Here is a 27,847-nt window from a genome sequence, read left to right as displayed (position 1 = left end):
AGTAGGGTGCAGAGGCACAAGTTTTACTTGGCTAAATGAAAAAGTATTAGTTGATAGACAAGTGTAATGAAAGGGTTAGCATGTGCCAAGTTGCTAATCACTCACTGTCTTCTCATTTGAGGTCGCTTGAGACTTTTATATGTTACAGTGTATGAAACAGGAGGGATGGGATTTAGTATCTTTATTCAGCAGATGTTGGGTATGTTAGAATGCCTGAACTCAGGAAAGCCTGACTTAATATGTGAGCATATATGCTGGCTTTCTGGGACACTTTTGATCCTGGGGGTCGTTGAAGCATATAAAAGAGGGCTGCAGGCTGCTGTCTGAGCTTTTTGACGTTGTTTTTATTGTGTTAAATGCTGGTGGGTTAGAGGTCAGAATCAGTGGAGATGACCTCTCTGGAATGTTGTGGGTCATGCAGACTAAGTGACTATTCTGGATAGAGATTTAAGTATGTACAATTTAGAGGGGTTCATCAGCAGTGTTGGAATCACAGTGCACCACACGTGAAGCCCTACTAATCTCAATACTCTATAAATAAATAAAAAGATACATGCTAGGCAGACTGAATACTGCAAATTTGATTCAAACAGGGTGTTTAAGAGTTGAGGTTATTGTGGAGCATGGGTGGGCTGGGCGGATAGTTATATCAATTGTATCTGGAAAGTGTATTCTTAAAGAGTTCCTTCTGGACATTTAATTCTGGATGTAGCTTTTTATGACAATTTGATGGTGGTCAGTTGAGTCAGAGTTCATTATCTGGGTTTTTTGTAGTAGTTTGGAAGGGAGTTAAGCGCATGTTTGGAGTTTTTGTACAAAGATTGGGACTTATGGAGATGATTTCAGCTGGATGATTATTTTGGGTGCCTGGTGGATAGTTACAGAGAAAAACGATCATGGAGGAGATCTGTTTCTGCACTAGAACTATCTGATAGAGACTTCTAGCTGCAGATCCCTTACCATAGACTATTCTCCAGGCATCAGATTTGATGGAGAAGTTATCGAGTAATACCCCTGCTCACCGGTAGGTGGCGTCATTCAGCTCTGCGTCATCTTCCAACTCTGCTCGCTGACTTCATTTCTTTCCTTTCCGCACAAAATAAAGCTGATCCGGGAAGAGTTATCAGAACTTGTTTTTTAGCTGTTTTTTCCTTGACTTTTTGCCAAACCCTTTTACAGGAGATTGTCTCTTCTAGTGTGACAGGATGTCCCCAAAGAAACCATGTGGTACCAGTCACAGGCAGATGTCTGTGACAGACCCACACTTGGTTTGTCTGGTGTGCTTAGAGAGGGACAACCCCCCAAGACCTGCGAGAACTGATGTACCTTGCACCCAAAGGTGCTAAGGGAGTGTTCCCTCAAGCCCCTTGGCGCTTGCTCAAGATTCTGGATTTGCGGAAGGTCCTGCAACCATTTGTGGAGCTGGCCCGGCGATTGCCGTCTCGTTCAAAATCATCGGGTAAGTCTCACCGCAAGCAAAATTTTAGAAGTTGAAGAGGTCTTTGCCGTGCCGTCGGAGTTTTCCGACAAGTCGCAGCAGGAGTGTCTGCATTCCAGGCCGCATGCTTCGGCTGAACCTGAATCAGGATCTGTTCCGTGCTTCCCTGACTTTACCAGAGCCTGAGCCACCCTCGCCCAGCTTAAAGAATATTATGAGGCCATGCATCTCATATTTGGGCAAACCTATCCCCTCTGAAGCACCATAGGGCTGTACAGGATCATGAGAGGCCCCACGGGATCCTCGCCAGAGGGTTCGCCTTCACCACTAGTCAGGCTCAGTGGATCTGGTGACCATAGGGCTGTACAGGATCATGAGGGACCCCACTGGATCCTCGCCAGAGGGTTCACCTTTGGCACTAGTCCGGCTCAGTGGATCTGGTGTTGGATCCAGAACAGAGCTGCCAGCGAAACTGTGACATTTCTCGGCTCCCGCTCCATTGCTGACACACATGGTGTGGCCACAAAGGAGTTTCCAACCACCTCACTACCCTCCCACTCACCAGGGCCAACATGCTTCTCGTTTTTTTTGGGGCTGAGGACACAGGTCTCAAAGATCACGTGAGACAGGTAGCCAAGTAGTCAGTCCACCTCACCTCCCCCTGCAGCCCCCAAACCCCTTTCATTTGCCTTGTGACCATTATGGGCACTATGCCATCACTTGCACCTCTGGAGGCCAATAACATCAGACAGGAGGGCATTATAGATTGGCTAAAGGGTCTACTCAATCCCCTTTGTGACAACCCCTCCCCACCCCTCCACCCATGCCACCCACATGCTAACGAAGGACCACCTCTCCTGGCTCCGTCAGGAAGAGCTGACTCTTAGCCAGAGGGGCCATTGAGAGGGTGCAAGCATCAGAAGTAGGTTGTGGTTGCTATTCCTGCTACTTTCTGGTGCCCAAAAAGTGCGCAGGCCTTCGTCCTATTCTGGACCATCTGAATATCTTTGTGAAAAAGGGGAAATTCAAAATGCTCGCTCAACTTCTTTCTGCCCTGCACCAGGGAGTCTGGATGGCAGTGTTAAACATTCAAGGTTGCATATTTCCACATCCCCGTCCTGCCTAACCAACCACAGACTTTACCTGCGGTTCACGGTGGGCGTAGAGCACTTTGTTTGCCGTGCCCCCCTTTGGCAGTGACAGCACCACTCAGGTGTTCACCAAGGTCATGGGAGTGGATGCAGCTCATCTGCGGAGGTCAGGGAATCCTATCTTCCCCTACCTGGACTATTGGCTGTTGAAAACAGGCTCGCCACAGTCAGTCGTCTCCCACCTCCTGGCTACGGTGAACCTTCTGCACTCTCTGGGGTTCACTATCAACGTGCCAAAGTCACACTTGACTCCCTCTCATATGCTCCCTTTCATTGCAGCTCTTCTGAACATAGTACAGTGTCGGGCCTTTCCTCCCGAGCAGCTTGTCCAGGATATTCAGGCTATGATACTATGTTTCAGCCTCTATTCTGGATTTCGGTGAGACTGAGCCTGAGGTTGTTGGGCCTCATGGCCTCCCGCATTCTGCTTATAACACATGCCCCATGGCATATGTAGGCTCTGCAGTGAGACCTGAAGTCCCAGTGGGCACAGCATCTAGAATCTCTCCAAAATGGTCCAGATCTCAGAGGGTACTGCGAAAGACCTACAGAGGTGGCTGACGAGCCATGATTGGGTCAGTGGTATACTCCCTCCCCAGCCTGAGTTAACTGAAGTGACAGATAAGGCACTTTTGGGAGAGATAGGAATCAGAGGACTCTGGTTTCTGGTGGAGTCCGGTCTTCACATCAACCTGTTAGAGCTTCAGGTGATCCGCTTGGCATTGAAAGCCTTTCTACCCTTTAATCAAGGCAAGGCTGGTGCACGTGTTCACAGACAACACCACTGCCATGTGATACTGAAACAAACAGGGCGGGCTGGGGTCTTTGGACATGGCTGGAACGCCATGTCATTCCTGTGGTGATTCAACATCTGGCGGGCTCTCTGAATGCCAGGGCAGACAAACTCATCCAACAATGCCTAGTGGATCACTAGTTAATGAGAACAACAGTGGTCCCATGCATAGAGTAATTTCAAGCGCAGAATAAATTAAGACACATTGGAAACTATATTATGTACTGACTTGCCCAGCCGGACACCGGCCTGGGAAGTTACCGCAGTCCATTGTTGAGGCTCCTTCCTGACACGACCAAGCACACTGCTGGCGCGTCGTAGCAAAAAACGGGGAGACTGTTCTTCGTCCGACTTCTGAATCATTGCCCCTCACGTAACGGAACGCGACATCAGCAGTTCCGTCACTGATCGCAACTTCATTGCGCTGCAGTTCACTCTGTAACCGGCCGGCACCAACTGTGCTCAGGCTGTCCCTCATGGCTATCATGGCTTGTAATAATTAGGCATTATTCAGTCCTGATGATGGTCCCTGTGACTCTTTAAATGGGATCGAAACGCCGTCGACATTTAAAACACCATATACTGTGATATGTACTAATTACTATGAGACTAGTAATGGTGTTAATGGAAATTCTGTTATTGTAATATCTACAGAAAACAACAGCTCTTGCCTAAAAATGTTGTTCTACTTTCTGCCTACTCTGCTCACTATGACAATTTGTACATGTTTGGGTATAGGCTTGTGCCCCTCTCTAAGAAACTGTTGAAGGTATCTTCTCCAAACATTTGTTGTTTAAAGTAAAAATTGGACCTCTGTCCGGCTGGGCAAGTCAGTACATAATATAGTTTCCAATGTGTCTATATTTATTCTGCGCTTGAAATTCCTCTATGCATGGTACCACTGTTGTTCTCATTAATAAGTTCCACGAGGTCCTGTGCTGACTCGATTGGGTGCCCTTGTTGTTTTTTATAGTGGATCACTAGTAGCTTTTCCATCTGAGGTGGTGCAAGGTCTTGTTCAAGAGTGGGGAGAGCCATGGTTAGATCTCTTTGCCACCACCAAAAATGCGAAATGTCCACAAGTCCGCACCCTGGTGTTTCCAAGACGGCTATTGCTCGGAGACGCTATTCGTTTTGAGTGTAGGTCTGGCCTCCTTTGTGTCTTGCTGCCAAAACCCCTCCTGCCCAGAGTTCTCAAGAAGATTTGAAATGACTGTGCACACGTTTTTCTTGTGGCTTCGGATTGGGCACAGAGAGTCTGTTAACCCAAGTTGTTGAGCATGAGCACCCTTCACCTTTTATCTGTGGGAATTGAGTGCGACAGTTGACATCTTTTAGACCCTCCTCGTGAAGTCTGCAATGTTACTCTGGCAGCCAGACGTCCCTCCACCAAGTCGGTATACTCCTGCCACTGGGATATATTTGTGGCATGGTGTGCATCTAGGAACATCAATCCGCTTTCTGCTCCCCTTTCTCAGGTTCTTCTCTTTGTTCTACCCTTAGCCCAGCAGGGCTCTACTCTGGGCATGGCTAAAGGTTATTTATTGGCCATTTCAGCATTTTTGCGGTTGCTGGATCAACCTTCTTTGTTCAAGTCACCAGTTGTGGTTAAGTTTGCAACATATGTTTCTTCTCAGGCCATTCATCATGCCCCAGTGGGACTTAAACCTTGTTCAGACTTTTTTAATGTGTGCACCCTTTGAGCTTCTGAAAAATTGCCCTCTTCGGTTGTTGACCATCAAGGGTGCTTTTCTAGTGCCCGTTACATCGAAGAGTGTTGTTCAACCTTGATCGCATAAAAGAGTTCTGGGTGCACAGTCAACTCTTCGTAGGATACATAGGAGCCAAGAGGGAAGGCTGTGCAGAAATGGGTCATCTCAAGATGGATAGTACTGTGCATCAAGATCTGCTATGCACTGACCAAGATTCCACTCCCGGAGGGCTTGCATGTTTATTCCACCAGGGCCAAAACTGCAACCACTGCATTGGCTGCAGAGTCCCTGTCCTGGTCATCTGTCAGGCAGCTAGGTGATCCTCTATGCAGATGTTTAGTAAGCACAACTGCCTGGACAGTCAAGTCCATCGTGATGGTCACTTTGCCTGTTCGGTCCTGCAGGACTTTATGGTTTAAATCTGATTTGCCCACCCTCCTCTGTGCAGGCATGACTTGGCTATCTATTCAAAGGTAAGGAATCTGCTGCTAGAAGTCTCTATCAAGTGAACAAGTTACCTACCTTTGGTAACAGCTTATCTGGTAGAGACTGTATCTAGCCGCAGATTCCTTACCAGCCCTCCCATCCTCCCTGCTCTTCGAGCTGATTACAGTTTAAGGGTCAGCCTTCTAACGGTCTTAGAATTTCACAGCAGTTGTCAGTCTTTATCATGGCTGCACACTCCAGTCGTAAAAAAACACAAAAGTAACTGATGACTGCATGCCACCACGAATGACACCACTTACTGCCGGGCTGGGGTACTGCCTAAATACTTCCGAATTCAGGCTAACCCTTGGGGAATATTCTAAGGTAAAGACTCTGTGGCTAAATATAGGAAAACTTAAAAGTGTGCACATAAGGATGGGATCAGTGACCCACTGATCTCACATCACGCCTATGATTATTTAACGCCGAGGGACACCTGACGTCACTTATGTGGCACCTACAAACCTGAGTAAATAAAGCCACGAACATTGCTGTGCACCCCAGTACACCACCTTCAGACTGTTATAAATAGAGTCTCTACCAGAGAAGGCATTACTGAAGATAAGTAACGTGTTCATTATCTATATAGTGCCATCAGCAAGTATATGTGGGATCATGCATTGCTTCTCGTTTTCATTTGGTGTGTTTATCTGCATTCTTCTGTCATGCAGGGCTGATTACCTTATCTTCTTTTTCTTTTCCAGAGACACTGTCTTCATCCATCAGCAATAACGAGGTGTCTTCCCTACCTGTGATGACTACTGAACATATGATAAAGGTAATTACTATATACTGAACATATGATAAAGGTAATTACTATATAAGACTGGAATGAGATATCTCATAGTTGTTTTCGGTGGAACTACAAGGATTCCTGTGCTGTACTTCTGTAATAGGAAATATTCTTTTGGGTATATTTGAGCTGAATCAAGTAAGGCTTTATTTTTCTAAATTAGCTCTTTCAGGCAAAGCACAGCCTTTTAAATGTTTGCTAGGCATCTATAACTTGCAAGAGTAAGAAGGAAGATTTCAGTCACTTTGAGATATGTCTCTGTTTAGTCGGGTATAGAAACTATAAATAATTGCCCCATGTTTCTGACAAGCGTTTTAATCCAGAATCTCTAGGACTGAGGACAAAAATATGACCTGGGCTTTTTGTTATCATTATCGAAAATACATAGTTGAAATTCATCAAACATTTGTGTTTCTTTTGACACTGATAACAAGTCTTTGAGTCTGACTGAGGCCCACTTCTATTACTGCTCTTACTGTGGAAAGGTGCACAACATTGAGCATGTGATGTATTAGAGGAGGCTCTAGGCCTTTTTGGGCATTACTCAGAATGGTTGCAAATATTCTCCTATAGGGTTACTCCAATAAACCTATGGAGTATATTATCATAATTTGTTGATTCCGAAAATGTACTCATTTCAGAAATTCTGAACAAGTAAACCATGCAGAAATGTGCACTTCTAATGGAAACTTCTAACTGCAGATTTCCTACCTTTAGAATGTCCTCATTGCCAGACTGGATCCAGAATTGTTTTCAGCATAGCCACTTCTGCTGGTATATGGTGGTGGACAGCTCCCGGTTTCCGTCGTTCTGCCTCAAAAATGTTGGTTGGGGCTTCGTGTAAGAGCCATCCAAATGCGCTGACATCGGGTCCTTTCTTTCCACACCCGGGTATGAGTATCCGGAGCTTGCTCTTAACTTTTCCTTGCAAAATTATTTTCCAGTGTGGAAGGCAAAATGTCCCCTTTATAAAACTACAGGGTTTAAACCTTGAAGGGGCTGTTCCAAGCAGACGTTTATAACCAATCCCCACAAAGTGTGTCTCTGTTATTTGGGTTCAGGTCAAGACTCAAAGCTGTATGACCTTATGCAACCAAAGGTGATCTGCAATCATGAAGCCAAACTGTGCATGCCATATGCTCCAGGAAGCCTTTCTCCTGTTGGAAGTCAAGAGCACGGACTTGTTTGTTCTCTCGGAGCCTCTCAAGCGACAAGTCTTCGTTGAGCTTCAAGTTTTCGGGTGAGTGGGGTCCAAGAAGAAGCATAAGTAGGCCAAGCAGGGCTTGTCCCAGTCTTGTGAATCTGCTTCTGAGGCCATCAAGGGGCCCCTCGGTCCTGCGGTCAGTACCCGGCCGAAGAGCCAATTCCACCGTTGATCCCGAATCACCCTGAATTTCTGGGGCCGTCAGCGACGTCGCAACAAATGTAGGCTTTCTAGGAATGCAAATCTTTGACATCTTGCCAGCTCCCTCTGGTGTGCTTTTGCGCACGGATCTGTGGAAGCCTCCAGATAGGTTACCATCCTCGAATCTATCCTTGGTGCAGTCTATTATTCCTGAACCCATTCCGGATTCAGCTGTAATTTCGAAGCTAACTCCATGCTCAGCACCACAATCCATGCTGGTTTCTGCCAAGTCGACTCCAGCCCCGTACACTGCAGGTGCCGCAGGAGGACACTGATCCTATTGTCCTCTCAAACTCTGAACCGCATCCATCTCGACCTAGACAGAGGTCACATCCTGTAACTGTTACGACTTGCCTACTCCCAGTTCATTCTGATTCCGATAAAACACCACCTTTACCTAGGAGCCGGCATATAGCGCTCTGGGACATTTTTGGATCAGACTCTGACCAAAGTCAACTAGTTTTTGTTGACCCAGGAGATGATGGGAATAAATTCCCCCACAATAGATGATGACATTACAGTTCCTTTATTTGAATCAATCAATCAGTGCACTTATAAAGCGCGCTACTTACCCGTGAGGGTCTCAAGGCGCTGAGGGGGGGCTGCTACTGCTCGAAGAGCCAGATCTTGAGGAGGCTTCTGAAGGTGAGGAGGTCTTGGGTCCACCGTAGGTGTGTGGGGAGGGAGTTCCAAGTCTTGGCGGCGAGGAAGGAGAAAGATCTGCCGCCGGAGGTCATGCGGTGGATACGGGCGACTGCGGCGAGGGCGAGGTTGGCGGAGTGGAGCTGGCGGGTGGGTGTGTAGAAGCTGAGTCTCTCGTTGAGGTAGGCTGGTCCGGTGTTGTGGAGGGCCTTGTGTGCGTGGGTGAGGAGCTTGAAAGTGATCCTCTTTTCGATGGGGAGCCAGTGAAGATCTCTCTGGTGGGGGGTGTTGTGGTTGCGGCGAGGGATGTTGAGGATCAGTCGGGCAGAGGCTTTTTGAACACGTTGTAGTCGTTGTAGGTGTTTGGCGGGATGCCTGCATAGAGTGGGTTGCCGTAGTCTAGCCTGCTGCTGACGAGGGCCTGGGTCACAGTCCTTCCTGTTTCAGTGGGGATCCACTTGTAGATCCTGCGGGGCATTTGGAGGGTGTTTTAGCAGGCGGAGGAGACGGCGTTGACCTGCTACGCCATGGTGAGGGAGGAGTCGAGGATGTTTCCCAGGTTGCGAGGGTGGTCGGTGGGGGTAGGTGCTGTTCCTAGTATGGTCGGCCACCAGGAGTCGTCCCAGGCTGAGGGTGTGGGTCCGAGGATGAGGTAGCCTTCCTTGTTGCTATTACTTCCCTGAGGCTTGTTATCGAGCAGCAGGCTCTCATTTTAGGTGAGCCTTTCTTCCACGTCTACAATGATAGAGTTGTCCTGAACCAATCCCAAGTTTCTTCTAAGGGTGGCATCCCATTTTCACCTCCATTGAACCTTACAGCTTTGAGTTTTTTTTCCTCAAATAAGGCTTTGTAGCAGAAAGGGCCCTTGACACTGTTGATGTCAAATATGCCCTCATGTACCTCATTGACAGGACACACCTTTCTGCAAGATTCTTTTGCAAAACCTTCAAAATCCATTCTTTGTCAAAGGCGGCATAGCCAGGTGGATGGTCAAATGCTTCCAAACCTGCTACATTAAGGCCAAAAGAACTTTGCTTGTCCAGCCTAGGCCGCAACCATGTGTAAGAAAGTGGCAGCTATGACCTTCCTTTAATATCCTTATAACTTATATTTGTTAGACAGCTGCGTGGTCCATTCCCCATGCTTATACCAAATATTACTGTGTTGTTGTCTTAGCACTAAAACAAGGTGGAGCTGAGCACATTTTTTAAGAACTTTGTTTTAATCCACTGCTTAAGGGAGCACTGCTATACAGTCTATTCAGAGCATTTGTATCTATAGCCACACATGCTACAAAGGAAATGTTACCCTGTAAACACCTTTTCATAGTGTGTAATGCTGTAGATTCACATGCTCCCAACTGCCTCCATGGCAGTCACTGTTTGTTGCAGATGTACACTTGTTTGGATGTAAATATTAAACTATCTGTATATAACTTCTTACATGGGCACCAATCTATCTTACCTCCTGCTCTATCTCTATGCTTACCTGCGGTTTGCAAAAAATAATCTAACATTGGAACCGGTGTCCATGTGCATTTCCAACAAAGGGAGGGGTCACTATACCTAGTAACTTGAAAGACTTCTTCAAAGGCAAACAAGTTGCTAATGTCCAACCCCAACGCTAGGTGGCAGGAGTATGCAGAGCATGTTGTATATGAATCTACAGCCCTACAAGTTAAAAAAAGATGCATGAAAGTAAGTAACATATTCACTTTCACTCTGGAAAAACCCCTTCCCTTCATAGGAATACATGTTTGTGTGTTTCTAAAGTTGGAAACTGTCTGCCATCATAGGTGCCCTCTGTTCTTTAACGATTTAACTAATTCTGATTTGGTACATTATTCTGTGGATTCGCGAATAGCTTTTTTGCATTTAAGTTTGCAACATCTGCAGTTTGCAGCTTGTCCAAAATCTTTGGGAACCTGACCCTTTCTGCTTAATACAATCTCACAAATATTAGTTGGGTTTATCACTGTTGTGGTGAAAGAAATAACACTGTATTATTGCAGAAAGACTTCATAATCATTTTATCCAACTCATTTCATGTTGTAGGATCCTTTACAATATAAATATGTGAACCACATTGACCACTGTGATATATGTTTCGAAGTACTCCCTTAATAGAACAAAAATAAAGCTACACCATAGCGATGTTCCCATTTACTTATAGACAGGGTCACATTGAATCTGACTGGCATGATCTTCCAAAATAAAAGAATCCTGATTAGTCTGGCACCAAGATGCTATAAAAGCGTGCAATAATCGAATTGGAGTGGATCACTATCACATGGTTGTGACTCTTTAGCCAATTGAGACTGAAACGTTGACAGTACATCGTCCCTGATGCCTATATTTTAACTTTGATCATTTTCAACTTAATTACCAGCTTGAATGGACTGTGTCCAGAAAGTCTATGATGTGTTAGGACAGTGGCTATTCCGACCCCCATTAATCACTAGCAAATATACTACAAGTTGGATTTTGTGATTTTTTTCGTAGTTTTATTTTGTGGGTCAGCGGTGCTTTTTTTTAAAAAAAAATTTTACATCTTGGACCCTGTTTGAACAAGGATTGTATATATTCTTTATAAGTATCGATATTCATTGTTGAATGATTATATTTATACATATATAAACATAACCTTTTTTGTGGTAGGCTCTATATGTGTATTTTTTTAATTCATTATAGGTTGGCTTTTGACACCAACTTAACTCAAAGTATATATAAATTGACTCCTTCAGGAACCTTTTGTTTCGATGATTAGAGTTACCTGAGGCAGAATCATGCCGTCTAGATTTCATGGCTCTCATGAATTGTGGATTGGTTTTATTTTTTTTAACAGTTAATTCCATAATTTGCACATCTGGACTAAAAAACGGCTACCTCCTTGTGATTTTTTTATGGAAAGCAGGAATTAACAGTATTGCAGCCTTTCTATATCTGAGGTTTCTCCTTTAATTGTATAGTTTGCATTTCAGTAGTAAGACACTACTTCCAGCCCATGGATTGCTCAATGTGCAATGTAGAGACATTTGAATGATAGCCTTCTAGCCACTCCCAAGTAATGTTGTGTTTTGAGAGCTTTTCTATCTACATTGTTCTGTACTATTTGTAGTTTGCAATTGATTTATTTGTTTAATCAGATTGATTTAGAAACAGTTCGCCTAGTCCACTCTTGATATCACCAGAGCCAGAAATTCCTGTACCTTATCTGAGAGCCCCAGGTAGGGCTAAATGCATAAAAGGATTCTCGTAGTGTCCCTAGTCATTTTATTGATTTGGTATTGAAGAGAGAGATATAATACCATTATTACTTCAAGCGTTTTCACTTTGTTCACAGTGATAGGTTGCTTCCCCATTTCCTGGGGCCACGAGAATATGCAATGTAGTTTTGCTGTGATCCACGTGCGAGTATTGCAGTTTTGGAGAAGTTTGTTGCGTTTTTTAATAAACAATTTTTATTGGTTTCAAATACAAAAGCGGTCACATTATTGTCGGTCTTTATAGTGCTTTTTTATAGAATTTATTTGGAGTATTTCTTTAGCAAGGGCCAAGACACAAGGGCAGCAGAGAGTTTAACATATAACTAAGTGGACTCTGACTATTACTTAAAGCACAGTGAAGGGGGAGGACAATCTGAAGAGCATTCATATTTACTTGTATACTGATTTTCTAGCATTTATTGTTCCACATCTAATACGCATTCATTGAGTTGAATATTTGACCTGTGATGGTTGTTTGGGTTTTTAAATTATCACCTGTTCATTGTGCGATGGAGTGACTTAGAAGGCCTGTCTTATAGATTGAAATAATGGGATCATGCTAGAAGTGCAGACTTACAAAAATAAATATGCTTGATTTCCTCTATTTTGTTTTTGCTCGTAACGGGCTGGAGAAGTAATTTTTCCCTCTCCCCTGACTTCAGCGTTATACAGGTGGTAGCTGTGCTCCTCAGTAAAAATGACCTTGCGTAGTTCTTCTGATACAGATCCAGAAAAGAAACCACAAGTAACTACTACCGTGTGCTTTCTGAAGTTGGAACAGACGCATTGTTTGACTGTCCAGTATAGGAAGTACAGGAACCCAACAGAGAGACCATCTTTGTGTCATAGAGCAACATATAATATAAAAGTATTTAAATGGTACAGTTTTTTAGGGTGGGGCAGCACAGATTCAACCTTTTGTTAGACGATGCTGAGAAGAGTTTCTCCGTCTTAAGAGCTAATAGGGAATGGCATATCGGGATACATGATTTAGTTTATATCTGTAGAAATATAATATATATTTAGATAGGGATTTAGACCCATTACGTAGGGATGCGTGATGAAAATAAGTGTAGTGTACTTCACGTTCAGTATAATAATTCTTCTGTTCTCTGAGTTGTTGAATATTATGGTAGTTCTTACTTAATTTGTACAAGATCCTACATATCGCGGATGACGCCTTACAGGCCCTAGATCTTAATAGAACATGCCTACTGGTCCTTCTAGACCTATCATCAGCTTTTGACACGGTAAATCATGATAAACTACTGGACAGGCTACACAAGAGGATGGGAATGTCAGGACTGGTACTGAAATGGTTTGAATCCTTCCTTCAGAACAGATCGCAAAGATTCTTGGTCAACCAATCTTTATCCCCCTCTTGTCCAAACTCGATCGGGGTCCCTCAAGGATCTACCTTATCTCCTTCACTCTTTAACCTATACGTTGAACCTCTGACAGAAATCCTCCAAGACGCAAACATATCCTATCACAAGTACGCGGACGACACCCAGATTTACATCAAAGTAGCATCTCTAGAGGACATCAAGTTAATCAATGAGGCTTTAAGAAAGACAATGTATTGGTTAACCAGTAATCACCTGAAGCTGAATGCTCAAAAAACTGAATTCCTATTAATTTCACCACCAAAGATCAAGTCAGAGACGATAGAGTGGACCAAAATTATCACAGCACTAAACTGCACCCCTACGCTGGTGGACTCAGCCAAATCGTTAGGAGTCACCTTGGATAAGAATCTAGACATGAAAGCACACATCAAAATAATGGCAAAAAGTGCGCGCTTTCACTTGAACTACTTAAGGAAAGTGAAACCGTTCATCTCATCGGCAGACCTCAAACTAGCAATTCAATCCTTAGTTATCTCAAGGATTGAATACGGATGTACAACCTTAGCAGGCCTACCAAAAATGTCCACGGCACCACTAAAAGCATGCCTCAATGCAGCTGCAAGGCTCATCACCGGTTCGAGGAAGTTCGACCATATTTCACCTCACCTAAAAGCGTTAAACTGGCTTCCATATGAAGCCAGAATCCAATTTAAAATGGCATGTATCACCCACAAAGCACTCCGCTACAAAACACCGAGTTACCTGGCCCAGAAGATTGAGATATCGGGAGGTTGCAGACCTGCCAGAAGTGCCAAGGAGCTGCTGCTGAGGCCACCCATATTCAGGAAGAAGAAAACGTATGACAGAGCGTTCTCTGGGGCAGCCCCCAGAGTCTGGAACTCACTCCCTCCGAATATCAGGAAATTACTAACATTATTACATTCAAAAAGGAAGCTAAGAGCTTCCTAATGAATAAGTTCCTTACATAGTCAAGTACGGACTTCAACGCCACCGCATCGGAAAGGGCCCACACGGAGCATCGAATGGAAACTAGAAACAATGTCCAGTAAGCAGTAACGACCTAGAGGCTAGAGCACAGAGAGAACTAGAAGAAGATCGCACAATCAAAGCCAAGACAGTATGGTCTATACAGGAACTTAGCATTCAATTTAATAGGATATTGAAGAAAAGTTATAACATTTATGTCAACTTGGGGACAGACGCAGGTTGAAAATTTAGCATTATGTTATCCCGGTGTTAGTACTAACCGAATCTACCTCATATCAGTACGATACGCCTATTACTTAAAGTATAACTAACCTACCTTAGTCCAGTAGGGCAATGCTATGTGAATTGTAGCAGTAGGTTACACCTAATGTATGGAACTATAACTACCTACCCCATTCCCTTTAGGGTAACGCTATGTGAATAATATGTTTAATCTACCTCATGTATATGTACTCTGTATTTCTAATCTACCTCTTGTTTATATATTCTGTGAAGCGCTCTGATACCCAAGGGTCACGTTCGCGCTATATAAAACTTTCTAAATAAAATAAATAAAATAAAAATAAGATTAGTATATATTAAATCTGCTCATTGTAAACTACCGGCATCTGTGTTGTGTGAGGGCTGGAAGAACCCTGCTAGTTTTCGTTTTCTCTTAAAAGGTCTCCGTTTCTTTTTGGGGCTTAGACAATATACTGTGTGTGTTGTGGTATATAAATAAATAATACCGGATCTAGGTTTGACTAGGCATAGCAATAACAGATAGCTCAATAAATAAGAGTCAAGATTCGAGGTAGTAGGAGTTTGCAGGTTTATTACAGCATAAAGGACAGGAACAGGACAACCTGCATATGAATAGGATGGCAGGGCCCGGCAGGGGGGACAGGATTGGACTGGCGTGGCCCGGCAGCTGCCGGGGCTGGATCTGGGATGAGCGCGCTCTGGGGAAAGGACTGGCGTAACGTTTAATAACAATACACACGCATATATATATTAAAACAGTTGCATTACAGTACATATGATAGGCGGAGCGGTGGGTGGAGCAAAGGGTGTGGCGCGTAGCAGTCGCGAAAGATAAGGGTGAAAGTAGGTGTAACAGAGGCGTATACATAGACATGTGATGCAAACGTAACAGAATATGTCATAAATGGGGCGGAAACATGGAGGGGGCTACCTAAGGAGCCGGGACCTCTAACCTGATGGTGCGCGCAAACTGACAATGACGTATTACTAGGAGAAGCTGGGGGCTACGAACTCTGTGCTAGGAGCAGAGACTGAAGTCTGGAGAGTCAGGGCGACATGTACCTAAACAGTATCTAGTATCTGATGTTTAGAGAACATGTTGATAGAATCCAAAAGTTATCGGGGTAAAGGCTAACAGACTCTAAGACTGGAGCATGCATTATTCTACATGTAGTGCGTGATGAAGAATATTAAATGACCATTAATACAGTATTTCTCTTACATGGAGACGTAAAGGCTAGACAATGACGGAAACTATTGATGCGGTTCAGTAGCTTTAGGAATGCAGAGAAGGAGGGCTGAACTGATAACTAGAATCATAACATACTCTTGGCAGACTCAGAGGCAGAGCCAGGCTGAACCGGGCACTGTGAGGCAGGAAGTAAGTGAAGGGTCAGGAACACAGGTGGGGGCCGTGTCGCTCCTCAGCGAGGGCTCAGGAGACAGGAGCTGAATCTGGTATCCAGGCCCTTTTGAGGCCTAGAAACGGGGACTTTACAATGGAATAACGTGCACACTGAGAAACGTGGCAACGTAGCTTTACATAGGCCTGATATTCGTAGTATTCACGAGAACTGGAAACAGGCATACTAGAGGTGGACACAACTATAATTGCGTTTTTCATAAATGGGGAATACATATGCATATTAATCATGCACAGATAACATATGATGGAGGACGCGTAGGGACACAGAACATGGCAAAATTTACTTTTCCACATTCCCTCCTTGTCACTACGTTTCCATCAGGAAACATCAATATTCATGATACCATCTATCATTTCATGCAGTATCATTTGCTCGTCTCGAATTGTCTTGGAACGGGATTTAGAACGGGGCTTGGGACTAGGAATACAAGAGGTAGCACAAATGCCGCAAATCGCAGGGCCACATTGTATACAGAGGCAGCAACTGAATATGATCGCTACTGCAATACCTAGAAAGGACAAGACTTTCCATCCCCAGGCGGAAATTATATTCCAGAACCAACCGGACCATGTCCAGGTGCCTGGATCTTGGTGTAACAGATGGGCAATTTTATGGAGTCTGGTTATAGCTGAATAAACAGACGGCGCGTTATTTGGAATGAAAATGCAGCAACTAGATCCGATGACTCTACAGGCCCCGCCCCTATCGGCCAGTATGACGTCAAGGACGAGACGATTTTGGAGCACGACAAATCTCATAGCAGATTGCTCTTCGGTTAAGTTACCTAGAGCAGAGGCAGTCTCATTCACTACAGCTTCAAGGGTTCTGGTTAACCTACGGATTAGCTTACTATTCTGGATAGGGCCTATAAAGAAGAAGAAACCTCTATTGAAATCTGTATACTGTTCTAGAGCAGTTTCAGTATAATCGACAATCGGGGACTCGATCTCCCTTCTATGTCTAATGTGTACTAGATGTGTGTTTCTATGATAATCAGGTGGGGCTAGGAAAACAGGTGGCAGTAGGAAGGCAATATAACAAGTTCCCTCCCAATCGAGGGGCAGACGAACATATGCGGTTTGACCACAAATAAAATAAGAATGACGTGAAGCTTTGAAAATAGATTTCCCACTGTCACTATACTGGACAATAGTAGTACAATCGCTGTGTCCTACATGTACGGAACCATTATTTCGGACACATAATTCGCCTTTGACTGGTAGTACTGAAATAGCAGGTAAGTCTGGAGTAGTATCAGACTGAACATTCAGGACCATGAAATTCGAAGAATAATTACCTAAATTGTAAACTTCGTTTTCTAGATCTAACCCTGTTCTGTGGGGAAGACCTTGCTTGTCTGGGAAACATGTACTGTTAAGAAAAGACATATCTGTTAAGGATGACGTTAACGTGGACCATGCTCCACACGAACCATTATGTGAAAATGGATAAGGAAAGAGTGGCAGAACTCCCTTCGGTGTCTGGAAAGGGGGGAGTCGACCACACACCCAACAATTAGTGGCATTGCTGGTCTGGTGTGAGTAATGTAACATGCGGATAAAGGAATTGTTACGCATAGCGAGGCGGTAAGAGAGTTCATGAGGAGGCAGATCACTAAACGTGTGCTCTACTGTAACATTAGAAGACTTATTTACATGAGAAACTGGAAAATACAGGAAAAATGCATAACTGGTGCAGGAAATCATAATGCTGAGAAATAATATGAAACTTAGAAAAACGATACATCGGATTGAGTTTTGACTAACTCTCTCACTATGGGGGTCTATTTTATACATGTCAGAAACCGGTCTAACCGTTTCACCTAGGGGAGGACTTAGACAATCAAACTGGCTGACTTATTTTACTAGACCTTAGCTTTTTCTTATACTCCTGTTGCGGAGTTGTCTCTAACAGGGAGGGTTCAGTAACAGTGTCTTTTGCGGGACAGTCCTTAAGAATAGTACTTTGGCAGTCCTTTAAATCCTCGGAAATGTTCTTTGAAACTGGTTTCAATCCATAAAACTTCTTGATGTGCGAAAGATGCACCCAGCCTTTGCGTCCCTCCAACTTCACGGCTGTACGGGTGGCCAGGAGGACCTGTCGGGGCTCCTTCCAGCGAGGCTCCAGCGGACTTGAACGATCGAAATTTCGCACTCGGACCATGGATCCGGGAACGATTTCATGCGGTGCCACCTCGGTATTGTCTGGAAATGCGGCGGCAACCTGTGAACGACAAGAGTTGAGGGCAGACATCAAGGAAGCTAGGTAATTTGTCAGCATATTACTTGAAACATCGGTAATACTTCGGGGTCTAGGTGTACCCCACATGTTAGGGGGGCGGCCGAAAACGACCTCGTACGGGGACAGACCTGATCTGGAATGTGCGACCATGCGCATATAAAACAAAGCAACTGGCAGAGCTACTAGCCAGTCTACACCTTTCTCTTGACAAACTTTTGCAATTCGAATTTTCAGGGTCTGATTATGTCTCTCTACGAGACCGGCTGCTTCAGGATGGCGTACACAATGGAACTTCCACTGGTACCCTAACAAAAGGGAAACATGTTTCATCAACTCAGATGAGAATGGCTGGCCGTTATCAGAATATACGACTCTAGGGAGTCCATAACGGGGGAAGAATTCACGAACCAACTGCTTGGCTGTGGTCGCGGCTGTGTAATCTGGGACTGGATATGCCTCTGTCCACCTGGACAAAGCGCATACTACTACAAGGACATACTTGAAACCTCGACATCGCTCCATCTGAATGTAATCCATCTGGAGGACTTCAAAAGGGTGGTCAGGGGGCTGGAATCCACCTTGTTCCACCGGGACACTTTTACCTGGATTAAACTGACAACATATCATACAGGTGCGGACTTTCTGCTTGGCTGCAGCTCGTAAATGCTTGTTGAACCAAATATTCTGGATACTGTCTAACATTGCTTTTTCTCCTAAATGTGCTGGACTATGTGCGGTATTAATAATGACTTGAACCATAGAGTCGGGGAGAAACCATGTGGCTCTACCCTTCGTTACCCATCCCTGATCTGTCTGGACCCCTCCTTGTTCGGACCATTTCTTGATTTCTTCAGGAGTAGCATGTAACTGGATATCTATGACATCTTGAGTAGGGTCCTTAACTGTCATACATGTAGTCGGATCTGGAGTGTGTGTCTGTGTTGGCTTAACTGAAATGTCTGGAGTCTGTGCTGTAAGCTTGGCTGTGCGATCCGCTAGATCATTACCCTGAGAAATAGTGTCAGTAACTTTCGTATGTGCTTTGCACTTCATGATAGCAATGGATGTCGGTAAGTGTATTGCATCTAACAGAGCTTGAATAAGGAGACCATGCTGAATCTTGGTTCCATGAGAAGTCATGAAACCTCTCTCCTGCCAGAGCACTCCGAAATCGTGTACAACTACAAATGCGTAACGTGAATCGGTGTAAACATTAACTTTCAGGTTCTTGGCGTGTATGCAGGCTTGAGTCAGAGCAACTAGCTCCGCTGCTTGAGCAGACAGGGTGTCAATACGATGTGTCTCTATAACTTCAGTGTCAGTAGTCACTGCATACGCGGCTACTAGTTCTCCTGTACTTGTTCTCATACATGAACCATCCACATAAAGTGTCAGGTCGGGATCTGGTAATGAAATATCTGTCAGATCTTGTCTTGGCTTGGTCATGATGTTAACTACTTCCACACAGTCGTGTGTGGCAGGATTCAAAGTAACTGATGGTAACAATGTAGCAGGATTTAGGACGTTGCAGCGTCTGATTTCTATGTGTGGCTGAAACAGTGTCAATTCATAACCTGTTAAACGTGCAATTGTCAAGTGCTGAGTTTGTGTTCGGTTTAAAAGAACTTCCACGGAGTGTGGAACTTGTACGGTCAGGGAGTGTCCTAAGACTATGGAATCACTTTGTCTGATAGCTAGTGCTGTGGCTGCAACTGACTTGAGACACGCAGGCAGAGCTTGGGCTACAGGATCTAATGTGCTCGAAAAATAAGCACAGGGCTTGTATTGTCCTGCTTGATCTTGTGTGAGAACAGATAATGCTGTACCTTCACGTTCAGTGACGAAAAGTGTAAAAGGCTTACTGTAGTTTGGTGTAGCTAGAACTGGAGCTTGGCATAGGGCTTTCTTTAATTCATTAAAACTAAGTGTATGTTCAGATGTCCAAGGGAGGACAGTCGATACGGCTGCCTCCTGTGTCGTTAACTGTATCAGTGGTTTGGCTAGAAATGCATACTGAGAAATCCATTGTCTGCAATAAGAAGTAAGGCCGATAAAAGCACGTACCTCCTTCTGGGTCTTGGGCTGAGGAAGACTCGCTATTAACTGGATACGGTCAGGTGTCAACTGCCTACCCCACTTGGACAGTAAGTGGCCTAAGTAGATCACTTGCTGGACACAGAATTGAAGCTTAGAAGGGGACACCTTGTGCCCCATCTCGGCTAGGAAATACAATACTGTAAGTGATGCTCGCTCGCAAGCACGTTCAGAACGGGCTGTGATCAGTAGATCATCGACATACTGGAGCAGGGCAGTGTCAGTTGGCATGTGAATATCGTCTAGTTGTCTCTTAAGTGCTTGACTGTAAATACTAGGACTTTCTGTGAAACCTTGAGGAGCGCGTGTGAACATATAGCTCCTTCCATTTAAACAAAATCCGAAAAGAAACTGGCTGTCCGGATGAATGGGGACACTAAAAAATGCGTTCTTGAGGTCTATGACAGTGAAAAATGAGGCTTCGGAATCAATGGCTGTCAATAGGGAAGAGATATCTGGGACAACTGGGTACTGGGGAATAATACATTTATTAAGTTCTCGAAGGTCAATCACTAATCGATATACTGGGGGTGCATTTGGATCAGTACGTTTCATGACTGGAATGATCGGAGAATTACATACATTGGAGTCAGTTTCTACCACTACTCCTTGAGCCATGAGCTCGTCAATAATTTTGGATAAGGCTGCTACAGCCTCAGGCGGCAATCTATACTGTCTGATTCGTGGCAGGACTACACCTGGCTTGAGAGTCACACGATGGGGTGTGATTTGCATAAAGCCAACATCAGTTGGACCTTGCGCCCATAGATGCTGCGGAACATTAGACAATCTTGGATCAAAATCTCGTAATACATAGTGACCCTTGAAGTCACGTAGGAACAATCGTATTCCCTCTGGGGAACAGCATATAACTGCACCTAACTCTTTCAGTGTTTTAATGCCTAATAGATTTTCTGGACATGACTTAGTAAGTAACAGATCAGTAGTGCGGGACAGTGGACCTACTTCTAGAGTAACTGGCTGAGATATCTCATTTACGATAGGTTTTCCTGAAAATCCAAGGGAAACATTTCTAGAGCCTGAGAGCGGAGCCCCTGGAACTTCGGCGTGACTTATAGTGGTCCTACTTGCCCCTGTATCAATCAGGAACTTTCTGTCCTTCCCTAGTACTTGACTGTGAACATAGGGACCTTTTTGATCTACAGGTATCTCGATGAGAGGCAAGCCTACCTCCCTCTCTAGGCTGTTTCATGAATATGGCTGATACTCTGGATACTCTGACTGCGCATACTGATACATCTGCTGTGTAACATGCTGTGTTGCAGCGATGGGCTGCGGTACTGGAACTGTCTGTGGTGCATTCTGTGGCTGAGAAGTCTGTGAAACTTGCTCTTGTCTGGGCGGACGTGGTCTTTCTTTAGTCTTACCGGTAGCTATGTTGTGTTTCAGAACTGCACACTCGTTTATAAAATGACCTGGCTGTTTACAATAATTGCAGTTCCCTTTAACGGGAGCTGCAGGGTGACTGGCTTGATTCGGACCCCTCTTCTGACTGTCTTGAGGAACAGATTGTGCAACTAGTACTTTCATTTTCGTGTCTTTCATACGCTTTCTCTCGTGTTCTTGCTCTTCTCTGATTCTATTCTGGTGATATTGAAGCATCTGTAACATCTGGGACGGGGTATTAGCTTGCCAGGTACTTTCGACTTTCAAAACTCGATTCTTAACTTGTGGACTTGAATTCTCAACTAGTTTAGTAACAAAAAGATGAGGGTATGACTCGCTACTTGTCTTGAGGCCACTGTTTATGGTAAAACATTTCTCAAATCTAGAATAAAAATCACTAATGTCTTCGTCTTGTTTCTGTTTACAGGCTGAGATTGCATCCCAGTCTTCTTTTCTAGTTGTCAATAATCTAGGCAAAACTTGTATTAATAATTCTGGTAATTCTTTACATTTATCTCCAAGACCGGTACCTGGTACTCGTATCTTGTCTTCAGCTTCTAGAACTGCCCAATCGATCTTTTTCTCTCCCACCTCCCAATCTTTTTCCTTGAGTTTCTCATATACCCCTGCGGGCAATAGGACTTTTAACATTTTAATGATATCTGGATACGTGTATTCTCCCATACGGAGCATGTCCTTTAATTCTCGGTGGAACCCTGCTGGATCTTTATCATGACAGGGAATTAACTTTTTCATCTCTAAGAGTTCCATCTTTGTGATCGGGGTGTAAACAAACACTCGTTGCATTTCACCACCGTCTGTCTTAACTGGATGCACTTCTCGTAACGGATTCTGTCTGTCTATGTAAAAGGGTTTACTTTCTGGGGGTGAGACATGAACAAAATGCGGGTTCAGAAACATACTATATTTGTGGCGCTGTTCTAGAATGACACTAATTAAATCGGTACCTAAACCTTTCCATTTATACTGGAGTAACTCGTTCAGGACATCGTGTAACGGACCTGGATCAGAATGTTGACCCTCATACAAAGTAATGAGGTGTTGGATCATATACATACCCGCCAGTCGTTGCTCGGCTGGGGGCAATTTCAGAAACATTTGTGCCACTATTTCGTCTGGAAAAGTGGTAGAATCAGTAATCCATCGGACTGCTGATCGGGCTAGTTCTTGTTCATGCATAGTACTTAATTCACTGTAACCGATTCGTGATTTCAGAATGTGATCGGTAGCTTGAAATACTTGTTCCAGAGAACCTTGTTCTGGTGCTGGATGATGTAAAACTGACTTGTGTTCTAGGCGCAAATGGCGATCTGGAAATCTAGATTTTCCTACATACGCTATTCTGGCGGGATTCTCGTCCTCTACCTCTTCAGTATCTGAGTTACTTTCTTTCTCGCTTACTTGTGCTGCTTTACGTTGTTCGTGTAACCTTATTATTTCCTTACGAATTTTCTTGTACATACTCTCTATACTGCTGATGGTCTTATGCTTACCCTCGGCTATATTATCACTCCATTTTGTCAGGACTTTCATTTCGGCTTGATTTTTGGTCGGATAATCTTGTTCTCTTATTAGACAATTAATCAGAAACTTTAATATCATGAGCTGGACTTCAACTTTTCTTTGGCACATGACGTCACTAATACTTTCTGGATCATCCCCTGTACGGATGAAACGGTATATTCTGTCTAGATCTCCTTTCATATCTGGTAGGGTGACTAGATACTCGGTCACCTTTCTTACGCGTAATGAATATAAAACCATATTATCCTCGCCTGGGACTGGATCATAGCCACATTCGTTAAGGGCTTTTCTTATTTCTGCAACAGACTGATACCTGGGCGTACGTTGTGACGCTTGTGCATGTAATTCGACTAACGTTAAACGCTTGTGTGGCGGCGGGGTTCCTGGAGGACCTCCCCCTGCGGCCCCTAAACTAGAGTCGTCTACTGATGCTCTTCGTCCTGGCAGAGTGGGAAATGGAAATGCAGGCTGGACTTGTATGGCGGGCTGGGCCGGGGGTACCGTAACAGGTACTCCGGTGTCTGGAGGAGCGGGAAGTGCCTGATTTACAGGGACTGGCGGAGCGGGAACAGGATTTGCATATTCCGGGACTGTGTCGTTCAAATAGGACGAAATGAAAATATCAGCTGCGGTCGGTTTGTGACGTAGCTTGGTCGGAACTAATGGTGGCGGGAAATTACTGGATGCCTCCGGGGTCGCTTTTGGCAAGCCCTCGGCAAGAAGAGGGTACATACCCTTAATAAGAGCATGCCTCTGTCTGTCTGACTGTTCGGCTTTAACTCGTTCACCTATCTCGATTAATTCTTTTTCTTGTGCTCGCTCTAAGGATTCTCTACTTAATTCAGACTTTCTGATTTCTTTTTCGGTTCTTTTATGAGATTCTTTGCGCCATAACTCAATGGCATCTTTCTGTGACTGTCTGGCTTTCTTTTTCCATAATGCTTCTTCTACTCTCATGATGCACTCGGCATCCCACGTACCTGATACGGGCCATCTATACTTTTCCTCTAACTGTTTGGTATACTCTACCCATAAATCTAGATACAATATGGCCCTTATGCCATGTTTCTGATACATAAAATGACCTGGACTGTCCCTAGGCGGGACAGGAACTGCTTCTTCTAGCAGACCCCTTCTAGTTTTTAACTGACGTAATCTCGAAAAGAGGGACATTGCAAACTTGAATCTGAACTCAATACAATACACGAGGAACAATAACAATTGAGAAAACAATTCAGGCATACCACGACATTGAACATACATTGAATAACATTATGAAGCAACAGTTCGGACAGAATACTACCTGGAACACTGAGAACAGAAACACATGAATTTCTCGAGAACGGAACAGACTAGAATTACTGGATGCGCTGCTGAAACAGCACGGAACATACCGGTCCCATAAAGGGACGCATCAAGACCCGTATCCACCTAGGTGAACACTTCGTTTCAGATCTGCGTACCCAGACCCATCGGACCAGAGACAATTTAGATTGACCCTGTCTAGATACTACCCCAGCGACGGTACTCACCGGGCAGCAAGAACGGAAGGCCTCAGACTGGACGGGACTGCTTCGACGCCGGACGGACGAACTTCGGACTTCTGTTACGGGTGGGCCTCCGGATACCTCGGACCTTGGACTCTCGGCTTGGGCTCTGGTCGGGACTCGCCGCGTTCCTCCACCGCCTCGTCTGGATGCTGGACCGCCACCTCCGTCTCCTCCGTGGGCCTGAGGGATACTTGAAGCAGAAATATCTGCCGGTGCACGGTATTTGTCCGTCACGGCTGCAGAGGGTCAGGGGGCCGGCGTGGCTTCACCGGCGCGTGGGGAAAGGGCAAGTCCCTATTCGGGCGCCATTATGTGGTATATAAATAAATAATACCGGATCTAGGTTTGACTAGGCATAGCAATAACAGATAGCTCAATAAATAAGAGTCAAGATTCGAGGTAGTAGGAGTTTGCAGGTTTATTACAGCATAAAGGACAGGAACAGGACAACCTGCATATGAATAGGATGGCAGGGCCCGGCAGGGGGGACAGGATTGGACTGGCGTGGCCCGGCAGCTGCCGGGGCTGGATCTGGGATGAGCGCGCTCTGGGGAAAAGACTGGCGTAACGTTTAATAACAATACACACGCATATATATATTAAAACAGTTGCATTACAGTACATATGATAGGCGGAGCGGTGGGTGGAGCAAAGGGTGTGACGCGTAGCAGTCGCGAAAGATAAGGGTGAAAGTAGGTGTAACAGAGGCGTATACATAGACTTGTGATGCAAACGTAACAGAATATGTCATAAATGGGGCGGAAACATGGAGGGGGCTACCTAAGGAGCCGGGACCTCTAACCTGATGGTGCGCGCAAACTGACAATGACGTATTACTAGGAGAAGCTGGGGGCTACGAACTCTGTGCTAGGAGCAGAGACTGAAGTCTGGAGAGTCAGGGCGACATGTACCTAAACAGTATCTAGTATCTGATGTTTAGAGAACATGTTGATAGAATCCAAAAGTTATCGGGGTAAAGGCTAACAGACTCTAAGACTGGAGCATGCATTATTCTACATGTAGTGTGTGATGAAGAATATTAAATGACCATTAATACAGTATTTCTCTTACATGGAGACGTAAAGGCTAGACAATGACGGAAACTATTGATGCGGTTCAGTAGCTTTAGGAATGCAGAGAAGGAGGGCTGAACTGATAACTAGAATCATAACATACTCTTGGCAGACTCAGAGGCAGAGCCAGGCTGAACCGGGCACTGTGAGGCAGGAAGTAAGTGAAGGGTCAGGAACACAGGTGGGGGCCGTGTCGCTCCTCAGCGAGGGCTCAGGAGACAGGAGCTGAATCTGGTATCCAGGCCCTTTTGAGGCCTAGAAACGGGGACTTTACAATGGAATAACGTGCACACTGAGAAACGTGGCAACGTAGCTTTACATAGGCCTGATATTCGTAGTATTCACGAGAACTGGAAACAGGCATACTAGAGGTGGACACAACTATAATTGCGTTTTTCATAAATGGGGAATACATATGCATATTAATCATGCACAGATAACATATGATGGAGGACGCGTAGGGACACAGAACATGGCAAAATTTACTTTTCCACAGTGTTCCTAATAATTTTAGGAAACACAGCACCTTGACAAAGGCCATATTGTTATCAAACTTCCAAGGATTTCAGAGCTTCTCTGCAAGAAAGTAAGATTTTGCAGAAGTGATTTTTGAGTAGAAAATAACTTTTCTCATTCCTAAGAAAAAGGAAGTGGCCACCATTTGGACACCAACATTTGCTTGGCTGTTTCTGCCTCAGCATGCTCACTTTGATTTAGAGCAAGGCATTTGTGCCTACCCACTTCCCACATATCAGACACCAGGAACAGAAGAATTAGAGGATACTGTGTGGCAGGTTCATAGGATTTATAAGATGGATGTACAAGTGCTGTTACCATGTAGGATTGACACCAATGAGAGTAGATGGAGGGGCTGTGTGGATCACACTTATTTAGAGCGCTCAAAATCTTAGACATGTAAAGAACGGGGATGTCATCCAACTCTGAGCGTGAATGCCGGAGCTGTCAAGGTAGCAGAACTGCTCCTGATTTACGGAACTGTACATATATGAAGGCAGCCGGCCCCGTTCTTTACACCTCTAAGATTTTGAGCGCACTAAATACGTGTGATCCACACACCCTGAGCGCCTAACGCCGGAGACAGCAAAGGAAGTACATGGTGCCCCTCAGATTTGCGGATACGACTACTAAATGAATATTCGACACAAGAACGTGTTCAGATTATAGACGCTCACAAGGACCATATTTTTCAGTTTAAGTTTGGCAAGCCAGCCCCAAAGTGGCCGACGTCTCACTGACAGCGAGGGTAACTTATTTTGGCTTTTCAGAAAGGCTATACACAAATATTGTCCGTAGTCATGAAGAAGACCCCATACCGATGGTTTGATATGCACGCTTTCTTAAGGGATCGAAACGTCAATGTACATACTACCAAGCGTTTTTGCCCACCAGACTTTATAATAGAGGGAATAGTGTCTAGGTCTGGTTAGGCTTTGTGTATTGATCAAACAACACTAGATCTACTAAACTTGTTATATGTGCATTATTGTTTATGCATAAATAGTATTGTGATGTATAGGTAAAACCCATTGTTCTCCCTCCCCTATGTTTCACTATTATGTAAACCCCAGATTGCTTTTTTTGTGTATATGTCCTGGGTCTTTTACTATTTACTATGTTGTCCCAAAGATATATGATTTTCTCCCATAAACTCGAACCGCATTTCATTTGGTGTTAGTGGTTTGTTCTGTAGAAGAAACAGTGTTGTGACCTTTCATAACATTAATTACAGTCCTACCTTTCTTGGGGGGACCAAACTTGAAACAGGTTGCAAGCTTATTTCGTGGCAGAACTACAGGTCTAGTCCCGGCATCAGCACAGCATCCTCTGATTCTGTGCAAAACCACTTAATCTCCCCATGCCTAAAAAGTGTAATGCATGTGAACTGGTGTAATGCAACTGGTGCTCATGTAAAGCGCAGCAAGACCTGTGAATCAAATTTGTGCTATATAAAACTGCAACAAAAAAAGTGTCCTTCTGCCACTCTTTTAAAAAGTACAATAATGCAGTATACACTGATGCTGCACTGTCACAAACCATCTTACACTAACAGCTCCATGGAGCTGTGCTTGTTGTATTGTCATTGGAGTGGATCTGCACAACTCAAATAACAGCAGTTGTAAGGCTGCGGGGGGAGAATAACTAAGCTAATAAATGGCACATGCGACCTACATGTAGGCACTTACTTGCAGTCATATTTATACTTT

At 44.5% G+C, this 27,847-nt stretch overlaps 1 protein-coding gene across 4 annotated transcripts in view; it reads left to right on the top strand.

The window, feature by feature from the left end:
• Nucleotides 1–27,847, top strand: part of LOC144820657 (golgin subfamily B member 1-like) — a 290,085-nt gene that overhangs the window by 93,901 nt on the left and 168,337 nt on the right. For 3 of the 4 annotated variants that reach the window (XM_078677950.1, XM_078677951.1, XM_078677952.1), the window contains one exon: nucleotides 6,285–6,358. In XM_078677950.1, coding sequence (XP_078534076.1) covers nucleotides 6,285–6,358 — 74 coding nt within the window. The other variant, XM_078677953.1, reaches the window with a different exon arrangement.

The sequence above is a fragment of the Lissotriton helveticus genome, chromosome 1_1 (assembly GCF_964261635.1).
Source record: "Lissotriton helveticus chromosome 1_1, aLisHel1.1, whole genome shotgun sequence".
NCBI lineage: Eukaryota > Metazoa > Chordata > Amphibia > Caudata > Salamandridae > Lissotriton > Lissotriton helveticus.
This window is presented reverse-complemented; position numbering and strand designations above follow the sequence as displayed.